Source organism: Drosophila nasuta, chromosome X (assembly GCF_023558535.2).
Source record: "Drosophila nasuta strain 15112-1781.00 chromosome X, ASM2355853v1, whole genome shotgun sequence".
Taxonomy (NCBI): domain Eukaryota; kingdom Metazoa; phylum Arthropoda; class Insecta; order Diptera; family Drosophilidae; genus Drosophila; species Drosophila nasuta.
The window spans coordinates 15,179,055-15,198,440 of record NC_083459.1 but is presented as its reverse complement, the minus strand read 5'-3'; the positions used below and the strand labels follow the sequence as shown (position 1 = coordinate 15,198,440).

At 37.3% G+C, this 19,386-nt stretch overlaps 3 protein-coding genes across 5 annotated transcripts; 2 read left to right on the top strand and 1 right to left on the bottom strand.

The window, feature by feature from the left end:
• Positions 1-3,848: 3,848 nt before the first annotated feature.
• On the bottom strand, positions 3,849-10,311 carry LOC132796006 (alpha-tocopherol transfer protein). The gene is made up of 5 exons (XM_060807015.1): positions 10,047-10,311; positions 7,076-7,235; positions 6,840-6,921; positions 4,457-4,884; positions 3,849-4,387 (listed from the first exon to the last, which is right to left on the bottom strand). The coding sequence occupies exons 1-5, from the start codon at positions 10,153-10,155 to the stop codon at positions 4,294-4,296; spliced, it is 873 nt and encodes a 290-aa protein (XP_060662998.1). The 5' UTR covers positions 10,156-10,311; the 3' UTR covers positions 3,849-4,293.
• Positions 10,312-12,612: 2,301 nt separating this feature from the next.
• On the top strand, positions 12,613-15,587 carry LOC132796004 (protein will die slowly). 2 transcript variants are annotated; one of them, XM_060807013.1, is made up of 4 exons: positions 12,613-12,714; positions 13,583-13,953; positions 14,024-14,649; positions 14,794-15,587. In XM_060807013.1, the coding sequence occupies exons 2-4, from the start codon at positions 13,629-13,631 to the stop codon at positions 14,980-14,982; spliced, it is 1,140 nt and encodes a 379-aa protein (XP_060662996.1). In that variant the 5' UTR covers positions 12,613-12,714; positions 13,583-13,628; the 3' UTR covers positions 14,983-15,587. The 2 variants fall into 2 exon arrangements, with proteins under 2 accessions (XP_060662996.1, XP_060662995.1); XM_060807012.1 differs by lacking the exon at positions 12,613-12,714 and adding an exon at positions 12,778-13,164.
• A 387-nt stretch (positions 15,588-15,974) lies between these two features.
• Positions 15,975-19,211, top strand: LOC132795802 (myosin-2 essential light chain). 2 transcript variants are annotated; one of them, XM_060806705.1, is made up of 3 exons: positions 15,975-16,112; positions 16,219-16,246; positions 18,415-19,211. In XM_060806705.1, exons 1-3 carry the CDS (start codon positions 16,110-16,112, stop codon positions 18,825-18,827), a joined length of 444 nt encoding a protein of 147 aa, XP_060662688.1. In that variant the 5' UTR covers positions 15,975-16,109; the 3' UTR covers positions 18,828-19,211. The 2 variants fall into 2 exon arrangements, with proteins under 2 accessions (XP_060662688.1, XP_060662687.1); XM_060806704.1 differs by lacking the exons at positions 15,975-16,112; positions 16,219-16,246 and adding an exon at positions 18,278-18,341.
• The last annotated feature ends 175 nt before the right edge of the window (positions 19,212-19,386 follow it).

Here is a 19,386-nt window from a genome sequence, read left to right as displayed (position 1 = left end):
GGCAAAAATAAGCTCTAAAATTTGCACAAGCTAAACAAGAGACAAAACTCTCCGCTCTGCTCTGATGTCATTGCATGTCTCGTAAACTTTCTTTCGTCTATTTTCATTTTATTGTTCCCAGCATAAGAAAGTTTTTATCTGCGCTGTGTGGCGAAGACATTGAAAAGCGGTTAACAATATAAATGGAACAGTTTTGCTTAAATTGTCAGTTGTGTGGCTCAAAGTAACTGAGTCATTAGACAAGTACTTTGGGGGGTTTTGCAACTTGGTCAACGAGTATCCATTTAGTAGTGTTTCATCATCATGAATATTGCAGACAATTACAAATGTATAATTACGTTAAAAGGAAAGCCAATTAATTACAAATTTTATTTTATTATTTAAATAGCGGCCATAAATTATAAATAGACTATTTAATAACCAATAAATATACAAAATAAATAAACACGCATCATTTGGAATGAAAGTGAGAGAAAGCTTCAACTTGTAACTTATGATAATATTTTTTATTTTTTTTATTGAAGATTGGTAACTTCTTAAACTTTGACAAAAATAAAACTTGTTTGAAATGTTCATAAATTTGAATAGTGAAAAAGTGAGGTAAATCTACAAATATTATAATTTCCATAGTTTCAAAAGAATACTTATTTATTTTAAGATTAGTTTTCGATATTGAAATGAAATGCAACAGTTGTATTTCTACTTTGAATCATTAAAAAGCTTCTAACTACATTTGTAGCATACTTTTTGGGGCCACATTTGATAATGTTGCTGATGGCAATTAATAAAAAAATAAATACACACTCGCATTATTGATGTCACAGGACGGAAAGGGTGCCTAGTAACAGTGCTTGCAGCTAGTTTACTTACATAATAACATACACATGCTACAAACTATGCCAATAAACAACAGCCAACGAACAAACAAAATATTCATCATAAATCAGCAGCCATTTATTACACACACACACACACTCTCATATACATACCAGTATAGCTGACTGTGTTGTTGCATACTTCTTCGGGCAATGGCACTTGTCGAAAAAAAAAACACAGCAGCAAACACTCAAAAAAAAAACCAAACGAAATAAAATGACAGCAACACAAACAAATTGTTTGAATTGGCGCGCAGCAGAAACGAACGAAAATCAACAGCAACAACAAGAACAACAAAGAGTAGAATGAGGATGCAGTAGAAAACAGCAACTAGATCGCAATGTGAGTTCGTCTCGTTTCGATTCGTTTCGCTTTCGACTCGACTCGTCTCGGTTTGCGTTTGTGTTTCGGAAATCGCAATTCGTATTTACCGTTAACCGTTCTCGGCGCCTGCCAAACGCCAACTGAACTTATCACTCAAGCGACGCACGACGCGCAGCAGTCTGAACAGCGCTGCCGGCGTCGAAAGCTGCGCCAAAACTATTGTATAAGTGTTTCACTGTGTGTGTGTGTGTGTATGCTTCGTGTCTGTGTGAGCACAACAACAGATACACACGCAAACGGCGAACAGCTATTGTTGTTGTTGTTGTTGACTGCACATTTTGCTCGTTTCCTTTCGACTCTCGATTGTGTTCGTCTTCCGCCGTTGTTTTTGCCGTTGCTTCTAAACTGAAACTGACTGAGACGAAGTCAGCAGCTGCAAACTATTTTTAATGACGTCGCTCCATCTCAATTCTTGTGGTAAATGCAAAAATTGATCAATTTGGGTGTGCACAGGGTGTGTACACTGCACAGGGTGTTTTTGGTTGACCCAATGCACTGCCCAAATTATGTTACATGCACACCACGCCTTTGCTACGCCTTAATTGTGTTATGCACTTCGCCTGTCAAAATATAATATTTGCCCACAAAGTGAGGTTAACTGGAATCCCTTTGGTATTTTCATCTTTCATAAACTTTGCGCTATAATTCGTTTGGCAGTCTAATTGAATCTGTGCAGCATATTTTGCTGTTTCACGCATAAGCTTATCAGCATTGCCATTGCCTAGGCAACACAATTGTTCATGCCCTGTAATCACAGCACTGCACTCACAATGCACACAGGTGTGTTTGTGTCTATGTGTGTATGTGTGTGTGTGTGTGTGTGTGCAGGTGTGTCTAAGCAGCAGCAATAACAATAGAGGTCAGACTGTCTCCTTCGATCATAAAGCTCTTCTTATTGCCATCATAGACAATCGTTGTTTCCCTTAGCATACCCTGTGAAGCTTTTGTTTTCTTATTATTGAAAGTATATTTAATGATATTTATTTCTTTTTATATGTTTCTTTCTTGATCATATGAAAAGTAAAAATTACACTGCCTATTGAAATTTTGTAAATTCTAAACATAACTTGGAAACAATATGCCCCGCTGACTGCACTGCAGTGCAGGGTATAAATGAAGCATTATCTAGCGCAGCTTTCGGGGCCAGCAGCACACGCAAATCCCGCTGTCCACATAGTCCACAGTCCACAGTCCACTCCACTCCAATCCAATCCAGTCCAATGCTTTGGCTGGACGCTCGACTGCCCCATTTTGAATGCGACGCATGTGTGAGTCTAAGTATGTGTGTGTGTGCATGAGTGAATGCAATTGTGTATATATGCATGTGTGTGTGTGTGCTAGCCACCAAAAAACCAAGCAGAGTTGCCACATAATTCGATTACCATGCAATTGCATGCAGTGCACGTCTCGCATAGGATAAAAGAATAAGCCTCCGCCTCCTCCTCCTTCTCCTTCTCCTTCTCCTCAGCACAACATTAAGCAAAAGCAAGGCGTGCGAGTGGGAGGGGGAGGGGTATATTTGGCAGAGGGGCTTGTCTATTGTTGTTTCGGATTTGACTGAGAATGGCACGCACCACTGATGGATAACTGCTTGGCTGGCTGCAGCGTTAAACGGTGTTAAGCGACACACGCACACACAACACTGCACGTCCCTTGTTTGCATACTTAGGGAGGGTGGCGAGCGAAGGAGCGAGATGGATATACATACATATGTAGGTACATACAATGCATACGAATAACACGCATAGGCAAGCAGAAAAGTATCGTTTATTGGAGCTGATGGATAGATATGAGAGACGACTGCTTTTTAAAGAGCTGCATTTTAATACATATGTCGCACACACACCCAGACACACACACACACCATCTCTCTTTCTTGCTCTGCTTTGCTATTGACGCCCTTTGAAGAAGAGTGCTGAACGAAACGGACAAATGGACGCAGCGACATGTCGATATGCGCATTATGCTTTCAAGTGCTCTGCTGCTGCTCCACTTATACACACAAACACACTCACACACACACACACACACAATCGAATACATATACCTGAAACGTTAAATGTGTGTCAGTTAGCAATGCGACAGCGATGCACTGCACAAAAAGTTGACAGCGAGTTAAGTTTGCTGCTGTCAGACGATAAATCATCAATTTCATTGCAGACATTCCCATTTGTATAATTAGCACATAACTCGAATCCCAATTCATATTGTATTTGGGGAAAATTGAGAAATATATACATATACCAAAGAAGACCATTAAGCGAGGCATCACAAATATTATATATAGTGTGTAGTGAATATGAATTTTTAAATATATTCATTTCAAAATTAATTTCTATATTTTTGAAAAAAATCCATATTTAAAAAAGTTTAAGAACATTTCAAGCATTTCGCATTTAAATTTTCATTAAAAAATAAAAATCTTATTTGTTTTAAATTTATTTATTGTCAAGTAACATTCCTTTCACTAAATTTCAGTATTTAAAAAATTGCTCTTAGATAAGCAATATTTTTGCTTTTAACAAAAAATCCACAAGTCCTATTTAGTTAGAATATTTGATATATAAAAAAAGTTTAAGAACATTTCAAAATTTCAAAATAAAAACCCCATTTAAACACTTTGCTCAATTTTAGTATTTACTAAACGACTCTTAGATAAGCAACATTTTCATTCATGTTTAAATTCAAGAAACACATTCCAATTTAGTTTTGAATCAACCCATCTAAATATGGTATCAAGGAATAAAGTGCAGCTGTAGCAATTGTTATTGTTAGCACAGTTTGAGCGGCACTGGAGAGCAACAGTTTGCAAACTGCAAATTACAGTTGGCGAGTCGTGTTGGCAATTCAATTTGCATTCGCATTCGAAATGAAAAACCAATATTTACATTAACCAAGCCCGACTGGGGGAATTGCCCAGCAGTAGCAGCAGGGCAGATATATATATATAAATGTATATATACAGGAAAAATATAAGTACAAAGTATAAACTAAGGCTAAAAGGGGGGAGGGGCTAAAGTTAAAGCGTGTAAACTAATCAATCTCCAGCGTCTTGAGGCTCTGTGTCGGCTTCTTTTTGTCATTGCACTTGTTGAGTCGCCAATTGCCGGCATCCATCAGATATTCTCTGTAGAAATAAGAGAGCGAGAGAGAGGGAGTAAAGTCACTTTACTTGCCACAAGTTTGATTCACTTACCGGTGCTGTTGCAGCAACTGCATCCAGTGTTGCTTCAGATCCGACATTTTACCCGCATTGCCACCGTATTCCTCGGGCATCATGGCCCGTGGAAAATGGTCGTACGGCGTATCCGCATTGGGCAAATGGAAGTGTATCAGCTTGAAGACCTCGCTCTTGATGAACGGCTTCACCACAGTCAACACTTTGTCCAGATACGACGGACAATTGATCACATGAATCTCCTTCAAGCGCACCGGATGCGCCTCCTGCACAAATTTCATGTACACACGCAGCGCACTTAACGCCGTCTTCGTCAGATGCCGCAAAGTGTAGCCGGCCATATCGAAAATCGGTATCTCACCGTCCGACAGACGTCCCTCAGTCTCTGTGGCAAAGCGACAGTCGGCCACCATGAAGAACACTTTAATGCTGGCCGTAAAGTTGAACTGCAAAACAATAAATCGACAATTTTACTGTTACTTTTCTCATCCTCCGAAAAACACGTTTAATGTGCAGCTAGATTTCAATTGAGTTATTTGCATCTTGATGTTAACTTTTAGGTGTCAATTTTTAATGTGAACTTAATGCATACACTTTGTTGATAGATTTTGAGGGCAACCTTGCATTTTTTACTTATTATATGTTAAAGGTAACTTAGCGAACTTTATTCTAAAGATTAAATACAGCACATTTTGTTTTTGAATTAGAATTTACGAATACCAAAACACAAATACATTTGCATTTATTTGCTAGTTATTTTTTTTAAATTTATAGTTTAAAGTTAACATTTCATTTCCTTGCTAGCTGAACTATAACTTAAAAATAAAATTATAGTCAATTTGTAGCCAAATTTTATGTAATGCGAATTCAATTGCTGCTAGAACTTAGTTTGTTTTTATATTTACACATAATAAACGTGACGAATAGTTCAAACGAACAGCATTTTAGTGCTGCCAATTAGCCAATACAGTGCTGCCAACTTGCGCACTAAAATTGAATTTAAATCTGTTTTGCAATTTGTAGTTTAAAGTTAACTTAGATCACATTATAACATGATTAAGAATCGCACCACATTTTTGGTGCTGCTAACTTGTTAATGAGGTGCGGCCAATTTGTATCCGAATTTTATTTAATGGGAATTCAATTGTTGACAGAATTTAGCTGTATTTTATGTTTATTTAGAGTTTAAGGTTAGCATTTGCATTTCTTTCCTTAACTATAAAAATTATATTTTTAGAAAAATTATATTAAATTTCAAGCCGAATTTTATGTAATATGAGTTTAATTGCTGTTAAAATTTAGTTGGGTTTGTTTATGTTAATTTGTTGTGCAAAGTTTACACGTAATAAACGTAACGAATAGCTAAATTGAGCAGCGTTTTAGTGCTGCCAATTAGCTAATGCGGTGCTGCCAACTTGTGCAATGAAATTGCATTCAAATTTGTTTATAATTTGTAGTTGAAAGCTAACATACACTTAGATCACATAATAATATGATTAACAAGTCATACAACAGTTTTGGTGCTGCCAATTTGTTAATGCGGTGCTGCCAATTTGTGCAGTCGAATTGCACTTAAATTGTAGTTTTTGTCTGTTGGCAAATTGTTGTCGTTAGCAAACGATAAAACAAAAATGCGAAAAATTACTGCACATTGAGTTGAAGCTTTGTTTTGTATTTCTTTGTTTTTTATACCCGCTAACCATAGGGTGGAAGGGTATTATAACTTTGTGCCGGCAAAAAAAGTATGTAACAGGTAGAAGGAGGCATCTCCGACCCTATAAAGTATATATGTTCTTGATCAGCGTCAACAGCCGAGACGATCTAGCCATGTCCGTCTGTCCGTCTGTCCGTATGAACACCTAGATCTCAGAGACTATAAGAGATAGAGCTATAATTTTTTTTCGACAGCATTTGTTATGTTTGCACGCAGATCAAGTTTGTTTCAAATTTATGCCACGCCTACTTCCGCCCCCGCAAATCAAAAAAATCGAATAACAAGCGCAATTTTAAAGCTAGAGTTGCGAATTTTGGTATATATATAATAATAACTATAGTAGTTATGATTCCTAAAAATTTGGTTGCGATCAGATAAAAATTGTCGAAGTTATTAAAGAAATACTTTTCTATGGGCAAAAACGCCTTTTTACTAGGGGTCTGTCTTAGTTGCTCTGGCTAACAATCTGGTATATTGTGCCGTCTATAGAATATTTTGAATGCGGTACTATATCGATATACTACATATACCATTTGTTATTTTTTTTTAGTGTTTTTGTAGTATATTTGGTATATTTTGAGAATAATACCGCAAAATATATTGCTTTTATTCGAAATGGGTAGCGGGTATCTTACAGTCGAGTACACTCGACTGTAGCTTTCTTACTTGTTTTTTTGTTAGTCTTACCTTGTCGGCATCGTAGTCGATGAGACGATAAAATAACAGCTTGTTGTTCTCCGGCGTCAGGCCGGGCAGCGGCACCAGATCACTGCAAATGCAAAAGCCAAAGACAAGCGATTTAATTATATATGCTATGTCGAAAACCGGTTGGAGACGACAAACTAAACCGAATCGAATCGAAGTGAACTGAACTGAAGTGAACTGTAAAATGGGCGTGCAACTTTGTGCCCAATGCCACTTACGCGACTTGCAACAACTGCTGCGAGCTGGCATCCATGGGATCGCGATCAATGAAGATGTGGGCATGCTTGTTGCGCTGCGCATAGTTCAGCTCCAACAGACGCTGTGCGGCAGCCAAATCGCCGCGCGTCGTGTGCACAAAACGACGCAACAATGTGGACGCTAATGCCACAGTAGAAGAAGTTGTTGCAACAACATCAGCAGCAGCAGCAGGAGGAGGAAAAACAGCAGAAAGGAGTAATTTTAGTATTGTGGTTAATGTGGGCAAAACTTTAAGCCAGTTACAGTTGCAGTTGTTGTGCAACTTGTGCAACAACCTGACTTAGAGCTTTATTATGACGACTATGTAGTACTTTTATCCAACTCGTACACAGAGAGAAAAGATGTATGTCAAAGAAAAGGATGCGATTCAAAGGATGCAAATCGCAAGAACGAAATTCTTAATTCAAAAATCATTCGAAATATTGATTTTTAGTTTGATTTCACATAATATGAATTTGAAATTATGCAACTGCAAAGAAAGTCAAAGAAGAAGACAAAGAAGTGAAATCACATTGTTTTTGCGCAAAACCGGAAAATTCGAGACAATTTTGAATAAAAACTGCGGACTGAATATTAATTAAATTCTTTAAAACTTTATAATATTAAAACAAAAATCTAATATTCAAGATCATTTTTTCAATTTCTGTTAAAAGAAATCGTATCTACAATATATATTTTCCAATTTCTACTACAAGAAAAAATAAATCTTATTTTCAATTTCTATTATGATAAAAAAATAATCTTATTTTCAGTTTTTCAATTTCTATTAAAAAAAATCGTATCTTCAATATATATTTTTCAATTTCTATTATAAAAAAAAAAAATCTTATCTTCAAAATATGTTTTTCAATTTCTATTATAATAAAAAGTAAAAATTAATCCAATTTGAATTTCTTTATAATTGTTAAGACATAACTTGTTTTCAATTCTTATTGTTAGCAAAATATTTTGTCCCCGTTTATTCAAGAAATGCGTTTTTCCATTTTAAATTTATGTTTACTTCATGTTTATTTATCATTTATATTTAGACTTTGAACTTTGAATTTTATTTGATGTATTTATTAATTTTTGTTTATTTTATTTTATTTATTATTTTATTTAAAAATTAGCTAAATTTTATTTCCAAGTTGTGTTTATAATTTATTTCAAAGTTCACATCTGTAGATAGCTACATGTATTTTATTTGTATTTACTGTAAGTTTAGTTATTATCTTTTTAAAAATAAAGTATTATTTTATTCCTGATTTAAGAATTTCATCCTTATTGTCCACTCGCATACATTTTCATTTATTGCTAGTCATTTTTCTCCCTGTGTGCGAATATTTCAACTGTCGAGTCACATTCACATTCACATTCACATTTACACTCAACTCACTTGCCAACAACTTGTACTTTGTCTCTAACCACAGTTGCGTCAACAAATCCCAGCTAATCAAATTATTTTCCTTTATGTCTCTATTATTATGATAATAAGCCACGAAACCAAGTAGTTAAATAAATTACAAAATCTCCGCTCGTGTCTATGACAAAGTTCCATTCTGTTTTTAGTAATTTGCCAAACACAACCTTTTGTCTAGAGTTCAAAACTTTACTAAATTGTTAGACAATAATTCGTAGTTGACATCACCGCTTTGATCTTAGAACTCAACAATTAAAAAAAGCAAAAAAATTGTTTCTAATTGTTTACTTTTCGAAAATAAAACATTACACTACTATTAGTAAGATGAGAAAAAACGGCGGCAAGAGTTGTTCATGCAAATTTTGTACAACATTTTTGTTTATCGTCGTATGCAAATGTGGTCTATACAAATGTATAATCATGGTCCAATTCGCAACAAGGTCTTTTCGCCATTTCATTTCATTAAACAAAATAAATTTGCGAACTTTAAAATTTCAAATAGGAGTTTAACAAAAAAGATATATTTAGAGCGTGTCTATCAATTATTTTTGTTAATAGATATGCATTTTTTCCTCATATTTTTTATAAACTCATTTCACTTAACTCTATCAGGTGTTAATTTAAATATTGCTTAAGATCTTTCAGGCTTTTCTTTGTTTTGTTTATAGTGTAAGTCAACTTAAGACTCTACTAATTATCTCAATTAGGATGCTCTATATAATTAAACACTTTCTTTACGAGTTACATTTTGTTTTCCCAGTACCGATAAAATAATATATATATAAAATAATATATATATAATATACAACAATATATATATAATTGCTGAGTTGTCAAGATTGTTTACAATACGAGTTTAGCTAATAGAAGTTCAATTATTTTTTTTTTAATTATACATTTGACGACCTTTGGGATTCAAGAAATTAATCTAGAAACTAATGTAAATTTTATACTTGGGATTTTGAATAGCAACCAACTTGTTATCTGTCTGCCCTGTAGTAAACCTTTCTGAACTTTTATTACAAAATTCTGAGAATACTTTACTATAATGGTGTAAGACAAGAATTTCTTTAGATACCCCAGAATTTTTGGAGATATACAGATTTAGCTCTCTACGAATAACTTCTTAGTTAAACTCTAATATAATAATTTCTGAATATAATATTTATAACTTTTATTACAAAATTCTGGGAATACTTCTCTATAATGGTGTTAGACAAGAATTTTTTAGATACCCCAGAATTTTTGGAGATATAAAGATTCAGCTCTCTACGAATAACTTCTTAGCTAAACTCTTAATATAATAATTTCTGAATATAATATTTATGAAAATGATCTGACTATCGCAATCTAAAACTCGGAAATAAACTTCAACTTAATGTAAATTAAGTTAGCAGCTCATTTTTCATATTTCTTTTTCCGTGTCTTTTAATTAGACCCTTTTGAGGAAGTCCCAGTGCCCCACTGCCTCAAGTCACACTTTGCTCACCTCCCCCCCTCACACACATACACAGCCCTTGTGTGGTACATACAAATATTGTGGGGCAGCTGCGGCTGCGCTTTGATCAACTTTTCAAACTCGATCAGGCGTTGAGCCATCAGCAGCTGATGTTCATCATCATCCTTTTTGCTGTGCACCATGCTGCTGCTGCTTCTTTTCTTTCTTCACACAAAACTCAAAACAATAAAAACAATATAACAATAACAGAACAAAAACAAACACAGAAAATAAAAGCGAAGAGGGCGAGACAATGTAAAAAGCGCGTCTGTACGACGCTAATTCGCGACTGCAACTGATTTGTGTGTGTGAAGTTTCTTTAGACGCAGCCGCTGCTGCTGCCGTCGCCGTCGTCGTTGTTGATGTTGTTGTTGCTGTTGCTTTTCGCTGTTCGCTGCTCGCAAAATTAAACTTGAGTCCCCTTCTCTCTCCCCCCACTGCAGCTGAGAGTTTTTGACTTAAGGCATTGCACTCGCTATGCGAACTTAAGCTCAGGCCCAGCTGTCTTGTTGTCTCCCTCTTGCCTGCTCCTTTAGCCTGGGCCTCCTGCGCTCTTCGGCACATCTCGCTATCTCGCTCACGCTGAGCTCAATGGGCTGCGGCAGACGGCTTGGCTTTATACTTGCAAGTACTTATGTATGTATGCTGCGCTTGTCGCACTTTGTTGTTTCTTTTTTGGACGTTGTGTGCTATTTACGTAACCCATTTGCAATTGTTTCCAGTGCTGGAGGTCGCTGCGTGTGTATGTGTGTCTGTGTGTGTGTGTGTTCTACGGTGCGTGCACGTGGACATAAACGTATACGTATACGTGACGTGTGAGCTTGTGTGAGTGTCCGGCTGCCGAATTCGACTTCTAGCCGATTGTTTCACCTCTGCGCGATTCGTATACCCTGTAAAAGGCGTTTGCTGTAAAGTAGGAGTATTAGCCGGGGCTTTGAATTTGACACACTCGATAGCAAGATGTTAAACTTCATATACATAGGTGTTTAATATTATAATTAAAAGGTTTAATTTTACATTTTTAAAATACAAAAAAAGGTAGATGAGTATAATACAAAAAAAGGTTAATGAGTATCATCTGCAAAAGAAGCACATAAATCATGCAAATGCATTTTGCAGGGTATTCGCATGTCCATTAATTTCCATGTACTTGAGGTTTTTGTGGTTTTCGGCATTTTTATCGCGACATTGGCAAACAATTTTCGTACGCGCTCCACTTGCTATGCCCGACGTCGCCTTCTCCTCCCCACTCCTCCTCTCCACGTTCCCACACACACACACCAGCCACTCCCCTCCGTCCATTGTCCAGCGTTCGTTGTTGGTTCGTTCGATTGTGTTTTACGTGTTTCGCAAGTTAAGCTAAACAACAACAACAACAAATACTACTACGGCTAGTCAGAGCAGAAGAAGAAGAAGACGACGGGCAAGCGAAAAATACAACCACTGGAATTAAAACAAAAAACCAAAAGAAGAAGAGCAGTGACAACCAAATCGAAGCATATTCAAAGTAAGCAACCAGAAACCGAAACCAAGTCAAATACGTCGACGGCGATTGCGACTGCGACGTTGGCGTTGGCGTCGAAAGAAAGGTAGCGATAGCGCGCAAAACAGAACGCGTAATAAAAACAAAAGGCCACAACACACACACACACACACACTCAAAAATGTAGACAAAAACAATAAAAACAGGGTTGCGCTTGGAGAGTTGCGAATTGACTGCAAAAGGCAAAAGCAAGAAAATAAGCCAATGAGTTGGCTTCATTATACGGCATAGAAGATATATTTGAGGCATTTTCATATTATTTAGCGTACTCGTATATTAAATGCAGCCATAAAATTGAAGCACGCAGCAAACACCAACAATAACAAAAGACCCCGCACATGACACCAAGTAAAGTTGTTGTTGCTCGATTGAAAACTGTTTAGCCTTGGTCCACACACACATATGTACATATACTCATGCAGTCTGACAATTTGAAACTTGAGAAAATCTAGTTTGCAATTACCTAAAATATGGCCCCAACAATTTTAATGCCAAGTAAAACAAGAAATACGAAACTCGTTATTTAAGAACCAAAACGAATATTTCAATTGCCCAAAAACGATGTAGTCCATTTAGTTAGTGACTAATGCCTTGAATTAGCATACAATAATATTATTTTTTTTTGACGAGAAGATTGCGATAAAATTCATTGTTGCTACACAACAATTTAGCTAGAAAAAAAATGCCAGCGTCATTTTCAATTTGCAAATTTTTTTGTTAGTCGATTGCATTGTTGTGCATTAGTTGTGGCCGTGTGTGCGTGTGTGTGCTTTGTAATTGTGCAAGCTTTGCAACATTTTGGATGCTGCAACATGCTTGAAGCAGTCAGCAAATTGCAAGCTTAATTGAACTTCTGACCGCACCACGAAATAATGACTAATGAACCACAAGCTAGGAAAACAACATTGTTATTACAATGAAAAACCTTTTTTTTTAAATTGGAATTTGAATTTCAGTTACCAAGCAGTTTCATCAAATATATTTACACTAAAAACTTATATATGCTTTTATAACAAATATTGTTTGCATTTTACTGCCCATAAATCATTCGTACAAATCAACTAACTAACAAAAAAATTTCTTTCAATTTGTTGCATTTTTAAATTGTATTATTATTATTGTCGCCACATGCATTTGCCGCAACGATAATTTTGAATTGGTGAGTGCCGCAGCAAGTAGCTTGTGATTGTGCATGCACAGCTGATTGTCCATCTGGGCGCTGCCGCTACCCAACACTGTTTGCGCAAAAAAGAGGCAACAGCGGGCCGCTAACTGTCACCAACTGTCAAGTACGCGCCATGTTTTTGCTCACGCACGCATTGCAGTAGAAAGAAGAAGCACACGTGCTAACCGAAATAATCACAGAATCGCGAGAAGAACGCAAACAAATTGCACATATATATTTTTTTTTGTAATTGTGAGCACACATACACACAAATACGCCGCGGCAGCACGACTACGAAAAAAATAACCACGCACAGCAGCAGCAGCAGCTGGCTGAGCAAGCGAGTGAGACCGCAAAACAAAATTGTTGTGTACAAAAATTGTGTTTGAAAACGTGAAAGCCGCCGTTGAGCTAGTGTGCGAAAAAAAAGCAAAAAAAAATACGGTAATAATGCCGAAAAGGCTAAGAACAACAACAACAACAATATAGTAAATAACAAATGAAGAAGAAGAAGACGCTATAGCCGCAGCACGCCGCGTTACAATAACACACTCGCATACAAAAATACGCACACACACACACACATATAAATACAAATACAAATACACGCGCACGCGAGAAGGGTGAAAAAAAGAAATTGCAGCGCAGACTCACACGCACACATCTAGGCAAACACACGCGCAAACTTGAACGCGAGTGGACAATCCCTCGCTACCCCCGCCGGACGCAAGTGCTTGCCCATTTAACCAACAAAACCGCGTGGTTGCGCTTTCTTGTTGTTTTGCTTCTTCTTCTTCTTCATCATCTTGAAAATTGCATTTGCAAGTGAGATTGATATAAGTACATTTTCTTTCGATTGCAGTTCCATACATATAAATAAATACAATTGAGACGCCATCATTATCAACATGGTGCCCATTGGAGCCGTGCACACCGGACATCCCGGCGTGGTGCATCAGCAACAACAACAGCAGCAGCAGCAACAACAGCAGCAGCAACAACAACAACAGCAGCAGCAACAACAACTGCCACAGGCGATGCCAACAACACCAAGCGGTCCAAACACTTTGACACCGAGCTCGGCCTCGTCGACATCGTCGAACACACCGTCGTCGAACAAAAGCTCGATGTCCGTCAAGCCAAATTATACGCTGAAATTCACCCTGGCTGGTCACACTAAAGCCGTCTCAGCGGTCAAATTCAGTCCCAATGGCGAATGGCTGGCCAGCAGCTGTAAGTAACGAAAGTCCCTCAATATACATAAATAGTTGTATCATATATATTGTTTGTTATTCTTGTTTAGCTGCTGATAAACTCATAAAGATCTGGGGCGCCTATGATGGGAAATTTGAGAAGACCATCTCGGGCCATAAACTGGGCATCAGCGATGTGGCTTGGTCATCGGATTCACGTCTCTTGGTCAGCGGCAGCGATGACAAAACCCTCAAAGTGTGGGAGCTAAGCACTGGCAAAAGTTTGAAAACGCTGAAGGGACACAGCAACTACGTCTTCTGCTGCAATTTCAATCCACAATCGAATCTAATTGTCTCGGGCAGCTTCGATGAAAGCGTACGCATTTGGGATGTACGCACTGGCAAATGTTTGAAAACCTTGCCGGCCCATTCAGATCCTGTTTCGGCAGTGCACTTCAATCGCGATGGTTCGCTTATTGTTAGCAGCAGCTACGATGGCTTGTGCCGCATCTGGGATACGGCCAGTGGACAGTGCTTGAAGACACTGATCGATGATGATAATCCGCCCGTTAGCTTTGTGAAATTCTCCCCAAATGGCAAATATATATTGGCGGCCACGCTCGATAATACGCTTAAGCTCTGGGATTACTCCAAGGGCAAGTGCCTGAAGACTTATACGGGCCACAAGAATGAGAAGTATTGCATATTTGCCAATTTCTCGGTCACGGGCGGCAAGGTAAGGACGAAAAAGTCACAGTTCTTCAAACTCTGTAACTATTCTAGCATTTAGCTGACACACGAACCGTAACAAACATTACAATCAGACCTTAAGCAATAGACTAACCTATATACTAATATGGTTTACTTTTTACTCCTACAGTGGATTGTCAGTGGCAGCGAGGACAATATGGTCTACATTTGGAATCTACAGAGTAAGGAAGTTGTACAAAAGCTGCAGGGACACACCGACACAGTGCTCTGCACCGCCTGCCATCCCACAGAAAACATTATCGCCTCTGCTGCGCTTGAGAATGATAAGACCATAAAGCTATGGAAATCGGATACATAGAGAGTTGCTGCTGGTCGACATCGAGTTGGCTGACAACGGTAACAATGATGAAGACGAACCAACAACAACAACAACACACACACACACATCAACAACAACAATAAGATCCCATGCTCCAAAAACCCACAAAAATTCCCCTCCCCACCCGCTCCATTACACTCACAAACACAAACACACATACATTTCTTTGATAATCTTACTTTAAAATTACCAACTATTTTTAAATAACTTTTTTTTGTCTTTAAATGGTTAAACAAATCTAATTTTAAACAAAACACACAAACAACAACAACAAAAAAAAGTGTTCAGAAAACAAACATTCGAAGAACGAGTGGCAAGAAACTTTGCAAACAGAGTTTTTGCTGCATTATAATTTAAAATATTTATTAGCTAAATGTATTGGCAACTAAACAACAAAATAAAACACAAAAAATCATTCAATTTTTATATATATATTTTGATGATCACATTCAATACTAAATTTAATCATAGGCTACCAAACACTACACACACACACACACACGCATACTACAATAAAACAAACAAAAAACATGCAAGAACATGCGTGCAAGAAAATGTAAATTGAAAATAAAATCAAAAATACATTTGCATTTGGTTTTTATTGAATGAAAGAAATATTCGTAATTGCTAATTAATGTGAACCTGTGAATACAATTGATAATTAGACCTTAATTACATCGAAATACAATTGTAAACAAATTCGAATTGTGTGCCGATAAGCCAGTGTTAGTAAATACCAGATATGCGCACAACTTATTTGCCGGCACACTGTATTATCAACACTAGCAGTATGACCATTAATGGGATAAATTTGTTACTGCACGTTTATTACAACAAAATGTTGAACGTTTTGCTAGCTAAACAAAAAAAATACATAAGGGGATTGCGCTTTGCGGCTATTGCAACGAATATATCAATATACTAACAAATGCCTTTTTTGGTATAGGCATATCTAGTGTCATTTAATATAGTTTATTTCACAATTCCATATCTGGTCACACTGTATCGCTAATATATTATTTGGAAGTGCATTCCATTTTGGCGATTCAATCGAATTTTTATCCCGTGTTTTGTGTTGTGTTTTTCCCACATCAAATTAAATCAATATGGTAAGTTTGCACAAATGTCGGCACAAATGTTTGTTGTAGCATATGCATGAGTGTGCACAAAATGGAGTGTTAATTAATTAGTAACATGTTGTTTTTGTTATTGCAGGCAGCTTACACCGAGGATCAGTTGGCTGGTGAGTGTTGTGTGTGTGTGCGTGTGTGATTGTGTGAGTGAGTGGGTGTTGGTTTGCTGGTAAAAAGAGTTCAAAGTGCCAACTCAAACTGTAAAATCGGCGGCCTACAAATCAACAGAAGCAGCAGCAGCAACAACAAGAAGACAAGCAAAGCATTTATTTGTGTATACGTGTTGTCAACCATTTGCATGTTCTCTTTGTGTAGGCATGCATGCGTGTGTGCGTGAGTTCGTTTGTCTGTGAGTAATGTGCGAATGTGTGTGATGTGCTGGCATGCATGTGTGAGTGTGTGTGTGTGTTGTGTGTTACACATCTTCATATGCGGCGCATGAATCATTGATAAAATAAAAACGCGACAACAACAACAACAAATACAACAACGACAACGAAAGCAGCCATACAATGAATATGTATAAAAATGTGACTCACTCCACACGACCGCGAGAAATGAAAGCTACAGTTTTTTTTTGTGTTTGTTTTGTTTGAACTCAACTCAGCTCAACTCAACTAACTCAAGGGAGCAGGAGATGCAACATCAGCTGGATGAGATTAAACGTGCAACGTGCAACGTGCAACCAGGACACACGATGCGCACTCAACGATTGCTCGACTCAACTGCGGCAACAGCAGCCCAAAAAAATGCATTTTAGCTTTTTGGCATTGTGTCGATTTGTTGTTGTTGTTGCCTCGCTTGTCGATTTGGCCATTTAAGGCCGCCTTTCAAATGCAGCAACACATGCCACGCCTCTACGCCGCCTCCCGGCAAATCTTTACGCAATCGCCGAGTTTTGTGTTTTTTCTTATTTTTTTTTTTTGCTAACTTTGGCTGTGATAACTTAATCAAGAACTATTGAATTGCTTGTCGCCGATAAGCAGCTGCTCTTGTTGTTTTTGTTGTTGTCGCATTTCTTGTCGTTGTCGCTGTTGTTGTTGTTGTTGTTGCAGTGACGTCAGCTGACCGCATTGAACGTATTGATTTAGCTGCTGCACGTACAAAAAGCGACGTCGTCGGCTTCACTTCACTTCGATTGCCTAAAATGGGCAAAATGCTTTAGTCGCCTTTTTTGTTTGTTTGTTTTTGTTCGAATACCCGGTCGGGAAAAAATACGCAAGGTATTTACATGCAGTGCTGAAGTAGACAGATTGTCAATAATGTCGAATCATTGTCGATTTGTTCGCAATGATTTTGATAATTTCGATAGCCCATTCAGTATTATGATTGATATATTGGCCTAATAGAAATTGGTCAATTAGCGCCAATCAAAATTGATGGAAACTATAAAAAAAAACGAAACTGTAAAATGTTCTTTAATGCTTGCAATTACGTTAGTTCCCCAAAAAGATGTGAAACATAATATTCAATATTCGAATTTATTAATGTGCCTGATTTTATCATATATTTTAGACCAAAAACAAACAAAATTTGCTGTTTGTATTAAATTATAAACATATTTTGCTGTTAATATATATTATAAACTTTACAAACATAAAATTTTTATTCTTTTTAGTCTAAAATTTGTGAAGTTCAAATTAAAAATAAGTTTGAGAATGGAAAATGTAAGCATTATATGATTATGGTTTAAAAATGTACGAATTTAAATTTAATGCTAAATTTAATAGTAGAAAACTTAAGCATTAATTGACTGAGATTTAAAAATGTAGGAATTGTAACTTAATGCCCAGTTTAAAAATGAAAAATGTATGCATTATATGATTATGGTTTAAAAATTGATGAATTTAAGTTTACTAATTAGCTTAAAAATGCAAGTTATTAGAAATTTGTAGAATAGATAGGAACTTGGAATTGTTCACTTAAATGCTGTCGGGTATCTCGTAGTCGGTCACACTCTACTGTAGCCAGTTGGCTGTATTTGGTTTTTAATGCCATTTTTGGGCTGTTGCAAGCGCGTGATAACAACAGTTGTTGCTGATGCTGCTGCTGTGGCATGCTGTGGCAATCTGTTGAATCTGTTGTTGAAAGTCTCAAGCTGAAGAGTCACTCAGTAGCAGGCAACCAGTTGAAGCACCTGCATCACCATCATCATTATGTATTATTATACGGCCCACGTTAAGCCCACATTTACCACACTGGAAGGTTGTTTTATCCGTTATTTTATGAGACTAATTAACTAATTGCAATTTCGCTTTCTTTCTTTTTTGCGATACAGAATTCCAGGAGGCTTTCAATCTCTTTGACAATCGCGGCGATGGCAAAATCCAGCTCAGCCAGGTGGGCGAATGCCTGCGTGCCTTGGGACAGAATCCCACCGAATCGGATGTGAAGAAGTGCACACATCAGCTGAAGCCCGATGAGCGCATCTCGTTCGAGGTATTTCTGCCCATCTATCAGGCCATATCGAAGGCACGCTCCGGCGATACGGCCGATGATTTCATTGAGGGATTGCGTCACTTCGATAAGGATGCCAGCGGTTACATTTCATCCGCTGAGCTGCGTCATCTGTTGACCACGCTGGGCGAGAAGCTGACCGATGAGGAGGTGGAACAACTCTTGGCCAACATGGAGGATCAACAGGGCAATATCAATTATGAGGAGTTTGTGCGCATGGTGATGAGCGGTTAAGAACGAGATTCTTTACAATCTACTGCAACAACAATAACTTAAAATAACATCAAGAACAACAAGAAAATGTAAAAGAAACAACCTGCCATGCTAGCTAGCCGTTCATTCCGCCAACTCCAATTCCAAGATTCCACTTTATTTAAGTAGCAACAGCAGCAGCATTATTAACCTTGTCCTTTTCGTGCCCCAAAGTTGTATGGGCAACAATTGCATATTGAATTCCATCTAAAGACAACAAAACAGTATCTACACATCTTTCAGCGCGACTAACACACACCCTATACATACACACAAACAAACAAACACACACACAACATTTTACAGGGTATTTTCCAAATCCCGAGTCGCGGCGTTTTGCGTATTATTCTAAAAAAAAAAAGAAAAGAAATGAAAAACAAACTAAAAACTAAATCGAAAACTGTATCGACATGGAACACGTTTTTTATACACCATACACACATCTTAACAACAAGTATTTCGAAATTAATGTTTTGATATTGTATATGCGAGAGTGTATCGAGCGTGTATAATATGAACTTTAATATTTATGCGCATTTTG